The 8,197-nt window shown below is 47.1% G+C and overlaps 1 protein-coding gene across 1 annotated transcript; it reads left to right on the top strand.

Annotated features, from left to right (window-relative positions):
- The first annotated feature begins 1,082 nt into the window (after positions 1-1,082).
- On the top strand, positions 1,083-7,536 carry LOC129848904 (potassium voltage-gated channel subfamily A member 1-like). The gene has a single exon (XM_055916006.1). It carries the CDS (start codon positions 1,543-1,545, stop codon positions 3,238-3,240), a length of 1,698 nt encoding a protein of 565 aa, XP_055771981.1. The 5' UTR covers positions 1,083-1,542; the 3' UTR covers positions 3,241-7,536.
- Positions 7,537-8,197: the final 661 nt, after the last annotated feature.

The following is an 8,197-nucleotide window of genomic DNA, read 5'->3' on the forward strand; positions in this document are numbered from 1 at the left end:
GTCTGCCAGGATAGGACGGCAAGGCAAGGCATACAGCCATGGCAGGGCGGGCAGTATGTCTGTCACCAAGCTGAGACCCCCCCTCCAGCCTCTCACCACCTCTTCTACATGTCAGACAATTAAAGCCAACACAGATAGATCACTGCCCGATGTGTCAGGGGTATTTAAGGATCCTGTTCTGGGACAGAGATGAACTCTCATCTGAGGGGATCTTCTTAGCACGGTGACTACTGGATGGAGTAGAGGGGGGAAGGCCATGTTAAAAAAGCCAGATTAGAGGGGGGTGTATTTATTTACATGTGCTGGTCTGTAATCTGAACAGCTAGTTTGTTGTTTCAGACTGATCTACAACGTTGAAGTAGAGTTAGGTGGTACATGTGACCTTAATCAATACTCCAAGGAGCTATCACATTGATCTCTAGAGATCAGAACATGCAGACTGGCCCTGGGTGACATCTAGTTAAACATCCAAGAATAATAAAATATACACTTTTAAATGATTGTGATATTTATTATTATTATAATTTTTTTTTTAAGAAATTCAAACTCAAAGAATCAAAACTAAGTATAGTGTTCTCTCCTCTCAGAGTCAAGATGTGGAAAAACCATCCCCCCCCTTCAACACCCCCTCCCTCCCATCATCCCTCTCTCTCCCTTCAACACCGCCTCCCTCCCATCATCCCTCTCTCTCCCTTCAACACCCCCTCCCTCCCATCATCCCTCTCTCTCCCTTCAACACCCCCTCCCTCCCATCATCCCTCTCTCTCCCTTCAACACCCCCTCCCTCCCATCATCCCTCTCTCTCCCTTCAACACCCCCCCCTCCCATCATCCCTCTCTCTCCCTTCAACACCCCCCCTCCAATCATCCCTCTCTCTCCCTTCAACACCCCCTCCTTCCCATCATCCCTCTCTCTCCCTTCAACACCCCCCCCCTCCCATCATCCCTCTCTCTCCCTTCAACACCCCCCCTCCCATCATCCCTCTCTCTCCCTTCAACACCCCCTCCCTCCCATCTCTCTCCCTCCTCCCTGAGTTAGGAATGACAGATTGTCTAACAGAGACATTATCAAATGCTTCTCAGACAGCGGTTGGTTGAACAGCTCTTTTGACATCAGGAATAATCATTACTTTCTCATCCGGGGTCTCTCTGTCTCTCTGTCTGTCTGTCTCTCTCTCTCTGTCTCTCTGTCTCTCTGTCTGTCTGTCTGTCTGTCTGTCTGTCTCTCTCTCTCTCTCTCTCTCTCTCTCTCTCTCTCTCTCTCTCTCTCTCTCTCTCTCTCTCTCTCTCTCTCTCTCTCTGTGTATTACTTACTTTCCCGAGAGAGAGACCAGGGAGCACACGGCTCATGGCTTAGCCTCGTCCGTTCCAAACACACACACAGTATTGTTTTAGCTGCGGAGGGCACGTTGGATTTGATCCAGCTCTCTCTGTTTGTCGGTTCAGCTGCGGGTGAAAACCGTTGGAGGGTTTATTGTTGTTGGTTCAACTCGACAAGTATTTTCCGTTTTTATATTTATAAAGCGTATTTAATGGATACGGTATGGAGATAGCCTTGGTGAGTTTTGAGAACGGCGGAGCGAAGGGAAGCGGTGGCAACGCCGGAGATGTAGCCTGCCGTAACGCTCTGGATCACCCTCAACCTCTGCCGCTGTTTGTCCAGAGCGGACTCAGCGAGCCGGGCTACAGCAGTCACAAAGAGATTAATACAATCGGGAGTTCCAAACCGAGGACGTGGAAAATCAACGATATGAATAACACTTTGAGTTGTAACCAGAACGCGACGGATGCGCTCTGGCGCGCAGATCACAGTCCTCATCTGTTGGACGATGACATGTTGGATATTGAGCGTAGAGACATGGACAACAACGAGAGGGTGCTGATCAACATCGCGGGATTAAAGTACGAGACACAGCTCGGGACCCTCAACCAATTCCCCGATACGTTACTGGGAGACCCCTATAAGAGGATCAAATATTTCGACCCGCTCCGGAACGAGTACTTTTTCGACCGTAACCGGCCAAGTTTCGACGGGATCCTATATTTCTATCAGTCGGGAGGTAAAATCAGACGACCTGTCAATGTGTCTATCGACGTGTTCGCGGATGAGATTCGGTTTTACCGACTAGGGGAAGAAGCCATGGAAAGGTTTAGAGAAGACGAGGGATTTATAAAAGAGGAAGAGAAACCGTTACCGCAGAATGAGTTTCAGAAACAAGTCTGGCTCATATTCGAATACCCGGAGAGTTCCAGCCCAGCGCGAGGCATCGCTATAGTCTCGGTGCTCGTCATCACCATATCCATTATTACATTTTGTATGGAGACACTACCGGAGTTCAGGGACGAGAGGGAGCTACCGGTCACCAGTCGGTCTGGTAACAACACCGTACCGCGTCCGTCTCTCACATTCACAGACCCGTTCTTCATAGTGGAAACCACCTGCGTGATATGGTTCACTTTTGAATTCATCGTGCGTTTCTTCGCCTGCCCCAGTAAGTCAGAGTTCTCCAAGACCGTCATGAACATCATAGATATCATGTCTATCCTGCCTTACTTCATCACGGTGGGCACGGAGCTGGCGGAGCAGCAGGTGGAGGAACCGCAGGAGCACGGTAACGGACAGACCATGTCTCTGGCCATCCTCAGGGTCATTCGGCTGGTCAGGGTGTTTAGGATCTTCAAGCTGTCCAGACACTCCAAGGGGCTTCAGATATTGGGACAAACTCTCAAAGCCAGTATGAGAGAGTTGGGGTTGCTCATCTTCTTCCTCTTCATCGGAGTCATCCTCTTCTCCAGCGCCGTGTTCTTCGCCGAAGCGGACGAGCCCGAATCGCATTTCTCCAGCATCCCCGACGCGTTCTGGTGGGCCGTGGTCACCATGACAACAGTGGGCTACGGGGACATGAGGCCGGTGACAGTGGGGGGAAAGATAGTGGGTTCGCTCTGTGCCATCGCCGGAGTGTTGACCATCGCGCTGCCGGTGCCCGTCATCGTGTCCAACTTTAACTATTTCTACCACCGGGAGACGGACCAGGACCAGTCTTCTCTGAAAGACGACCCGCCCAACAGCAGTCAGGACAGTCCTCAGTTAAAGAGAAAGGACAGTAAGGGATCTGCCAAGTCGGGAGACGAGGAGGACGGAACAGGCGTAGAGAAGCAGAATATCAAGGCTAACAGCAGCATGGACATCAAACGATCCCTTTACGCCTTCTGTCTGAACAAGACGGAGACGGACCTGTAGTCCCCACAGACACAGACAGACAGTAGTCCCCACAGACAGACAGTAGTCCCCACAGACACAGACAGTAGTCCCCACAGACACAGACAATAGTCCCCACAGACACAGACAGACAGTAGTCCCCACAGACACAGACAGTAGTCCCCACAGACACAGACAGACAGTAGTCCCCACAGACACAGACAGACAGACAGACAGTAGTCCCCACAGACAGACAGACAGTAGTCCCCACAGACAGACAGTAGTCCCCACAGACAGACAGACAGACAGTAGTCCCCACAGACAGACAGACAGTAGTCCCCACAGACAGACAGTGGTCCCCACAGACAGACAGACAGTAGTCCCCACAGACAGACAGTAGTCCCCACAGACAGACAGTAGTCCCCACAGACAGACAGTAGTCCCCACAGACAGACAGACAGTAGTCCCCACAGACAGACAGTAGTCCCCACAGACAGACAGTAGTCCCCACAGACAGACAGACAGTAGTCCCCACAGACAGACAGACAGTAGTCCCCACAGACAGACAGTAGTCCCCACAGACAGACAGTAGTCCCCACAGACAGACAGTAGTCCCCACAGACAGACAGTAGTCCCCACAGACAGACAGACAGTAGTCCCCACAGACAGACAGCCAGTAGTCCCCACAGACAGACAGACAGTAGTCCCCACAGACAGACAGACAGTAGTCCCCACAGACAGACAGACAGTAGTCCCCACAGACAGACAGTAGTCCCCACAGACAGACAGACAGTAGTCCCCACAGACAGACAGTAGTCCCCACAGACAGACAGACAGTAGTCCCCACAGACAGACAGTAGTCCCCACAGACACAGACAGTATGAATTCTCTGTTTATTACAGTGACTAATTGAATAGAGAGTAGTGTGTTTCGCTATGACGACACGGTGATTTCCAAGCCTCTATCTAGTCAGTGAGTTGATGTATAAAATCTCCTGGTATTAATGGATTTGAAGCCAAAACCAAAGCAGAGACTTGAGTCTCAAATGACACCCTATTCCCTACACAGTGCACTACTTCTCGGCCCTATGGGTCCTGGTCTAATGTAGTGCACTATAAAGGGAATAGGGTACATGGGCCCTGGTCTAATGTAGTGCCCTGTAAAGGGAATAGGGTGCATGGGCCCTGGTCTAAAGTAGTGCACTATAAAGGGAATAGGATGTGTGTTTCTGCAGTCGCAGTCCAAGGATCAACACGTTACAATCCTGAAAAAGTTTTAGAGAAATGAGAGTTGATTTTTTTTAAAAGCCCTTTATAATCTTCTTGATCTGGTAACACAACACACAACACACACACACACACACACACACACACACACACACACACACACACACACACACACACACACACACACACACACACACACACACACACACACACACACACACACACACACACACACACACACACACACACACACAACCCTAGCTAGCCTGGGGATAGCCTGGGTCCCTACATTAACATAAAATACACACGACCCAAGATAGCCTGGGTCCCTACATTAACATAAAATACACACGACCCTAGCTAGCCTGGGTCCCCACATTAACATAAAATACACACGACCCTAGCTAGCCTGGGGATAGCCTGGGTCCCTACATTAACATAAAATACACACGACCCTAGCTAGCCTGGGGATAGCCTGGGTCCCTACATTAACATAAAATACACACGACCCTAGCTAGCCTGGGTCCCTACATTACCATAAAATACACACGACCCTAGCTAGCCTGGGGATAGCCTGGGTCCCTACATTAACATAAAATACACACGACCCTAGCTAGCCTGGGGATAGCCTGGGTCCCTACATTACCATAAAATACACACGACCCTAGCTAGCCATAGCCTAGATGTCCCTAATACTCCTAGTGTGTTAGGTTATCTAACGCTATAGCCTCTGTGATCGCATCATCACCGTACGTCCAGATCCCGTTTTACGCAATCATCATTAAGTTAACAGCTACAGTAGGGCATCTATGTGGGAGCGGGGGTGATGTACTCTAATTAAGACTGCTAGCAGGACCCGAGATAATTACTGTCTCTGAGCGTGGCTGAGAGAGAGAGAGGACTAGGCTGTGGTGAGATAGACTACTGTCTCTGAGCGTGGCTGAGAGAGAGATAGAGAGGACTAGACTGTGGTGAGGTAGACTACTGTCTCTGAGCGTGGCTGAGAGAGAGAGGGGACTAGGCTGTGGTGAGATAGACTACTGTCTCTGAGCGTGGCTGAGAGAGAGAGAGGTCTAGGCTGTGGTGAGATAGACTACTGTCTCTGAGCGTGGCTGAGAGAGAGGGGACTAGGCTGTGGTGAGATAGACTACTGTCTCTGAGCGTGGCTGAGAGAGAGATAGAGAGGACTAGACTGTGGTGAGGTGGACTACTGTCTCTGAGCGTGGCTGAGAGAGAGAGGGGACTAGGCTGTGGTGAGATAGACTACTGTCTCTGAGCGTGGCTGAGAGAGAGAGGGGACTAGGCTGTGGTGAGATAGACTACTGTCTCTGAGCGTGGCTGAGAGAGAGGGGGGACTAGGCTGTGGTGAGATAGACTACTGTCTCTGAGCGTGGCTGAGAGAGAGAGGGGACTAGGCTGTGGTGAGATAGACTACTGTCTCTGAGCGTGGCTGAGAGAGAGATAGAGAGGACTAGACTGTGGTGAGGTAGACTACTGTCTCTGAGCGTGGCTGAGAGAGAGAGGGGACTAGGCTGTGGTGAGATAGACTACTGTCTCTGAGCGTGGCTGAGAGAGAGAGGGGACTAGGCTGTGGTGAGATAGACTACTGTCTCTGAGCGTGGCTGAGAGAGAGATAGAGAGGACTAGACTGTGGTGAGGTAGACTACTGTCTCTGAGCGTGGCTGAGAGAGAGAGGGGACTAGGCTGTGGTGAGATAGACTACTGTCTCTGAGCGTGGCTGAGAGAGAGAGAGAGGACTAGGCTGTGGTGAGACAGACTACTGTCTCTGAGCGTGGCTGAGAGAGAGAGGGGACTAGGCTGTGGTGAGATAGACTACTGTCTCTGAGCGTGGCTGAGAGAGAGATAGAGAGGACTAGACTGTGGTGAGGTAGACTACTGTCTCTGAGCGTGGCTGAGAGAGAGAGGGGACTAGGCTGTGGTGAGATAGACTACTGTCTCTGAGCGTGGCTGAGAGAGAGAGAGAGGACTAGGCTGTGGTGAGACAGACTACTGTCTCTGAGCGTGGCTGAGAGAGAGAGAGAGAGAGAGAGAGAGGGGACTAGGCTGTGGTGAGACAGACTACTGTCTCTGAGCGTGGCTGAGAGAGAAAGAGGACTAGGCTGTGGTGAGATAGACTACTGTCTCTGAACGTGGCTGAGAGAGAAAGAGAGGGGACTAGGCTGTGTTGCTAGGCTTTATAACAGAGCCACCACGACCAACCAAAATGTCGTCTGTGTCTCTGACACAGTGTGTCATCAGGGAAGTAAACACCTCGTTATATAAATATAGAAAACAAACAAACGCCAAATGGAGATTTTATTTCCGTATATTGTACCGTCTCTGTTTAGTCGTAATGTTTACGACATAAAAATAATAAATTTTGTTGCATTAAATGCACCTCTGAGACTATGTATATATTTTCCTAATATTAAACCTAATAATATTTATTGGTGATCTGAAAGAAACAAAGCAGATTTTATTTTGAATTTTATTTGAATTTATTTATTCAAATATAGAAAATCTGGTACTACCCCCCTCTCAGGTCCGTGAGAAGAACAGAACTACCCCCCTCTCAGGTCCGTGAGAAGAACAGGAGACAGAAAGAGACAGACTGGGAACATTACATGTCCAGGCTTTGACTGACAGAGGACTGGAAGGGACGCGTTGGGACTAACTCGTTATCATGCTATTGAAGGACAACAGCCTTGACTGCCACCAATAAAATACAAAAATATTTTTTTATTTATAATAAACTTTTGAAACAATGGACACATCCAGCAACATTGGAGTACCAGATGAGGACCAGACAAGAGACGGAACAGATACCAGGAGACAATAACAGAAGGACGCCCCCGCTCCATAACCACACTGATACAAAAGGTTAGTGAAATATAAGCTGTGATGTAGAGGCCTATTTATAACTTTGCTTAGGAAGTCAGTGGGCAATTTACTGACTTCAACTGTATCTTGTTCTGTTTGTTAAACGGCTGTAATTATTCATGAAAACAATAATTCCTCACAACTAAATGTAGAGGAGAAGTGTTATATATTTACTACTAAATGTAGAGGAGAAGTGTTATATATTTACTACTAAATGTAGAGGAGAAGTGCTTTATATTTACAACTTAATGTAGAGAAGTATTTTATATTTACTACTAAATGTAGAGGATAAGTATTTTATATTTAGAACTAAATGTAGAGGAGAAGTGTTATATATTTACTACTAAATGTAGAGGAGAAGTGTTATATATTTACTATTAAATGTAGAGGAGAAGTTATATATTTACAACTAAATGTAGAGGAGAAGTATTTTATATTTACTACTAAATGTAGAGGAGAAGTATTTTATATTTACTACTAAATGTAGAGGAGAAGTATTTTATATTTACTACTAAATGTAGAGGAGAAGTGCTTTATATTTACTATTAAATGTAGAGGAGAAGTATTTTATATTTACAACTAAATGTAGAGGAGAAGTTATATATTTACTACTAAATGTAGAGGAGAAGTGTTATATATTTACAACTAAATGTAGAGGAGAAGTATTTTATATTTACTATTAAATGTAGAGGAGAAGTTATATATTTACAACTAAATGTAGAGGAGAAGTATTTTATATTTACTACTAAATGTAGAGGAGAAGTATTTTATATTTACAACTAAATGTAGAGGAGAAGTATTTTATATTTACTATTAAATGTAGAGGAGAAGTTATATATTTACAACTAAATGTAGAGGAGAAGTATTTTATATTTACTACTAAATGTAGAGGA

The sequence above is a fragment of the Salvelinus fontinalis genome, unplaced genomic scaffold (genome assembly GCF_029448725.1).
Source record: "Salvelinus fontinalis isolate EN_2023a unplaced genomic scaffold, ASM2944872v1 scaffold_1279, whole genome shotgun sequence".
Classification (NCBI taxonomy): domain Eukaryota; kingdom Metazoa; phylum Chordata; class Actinopteri; order Salmoniformes; family Salmonidae; genus Salvelinus; species Salvelinus fontinalis.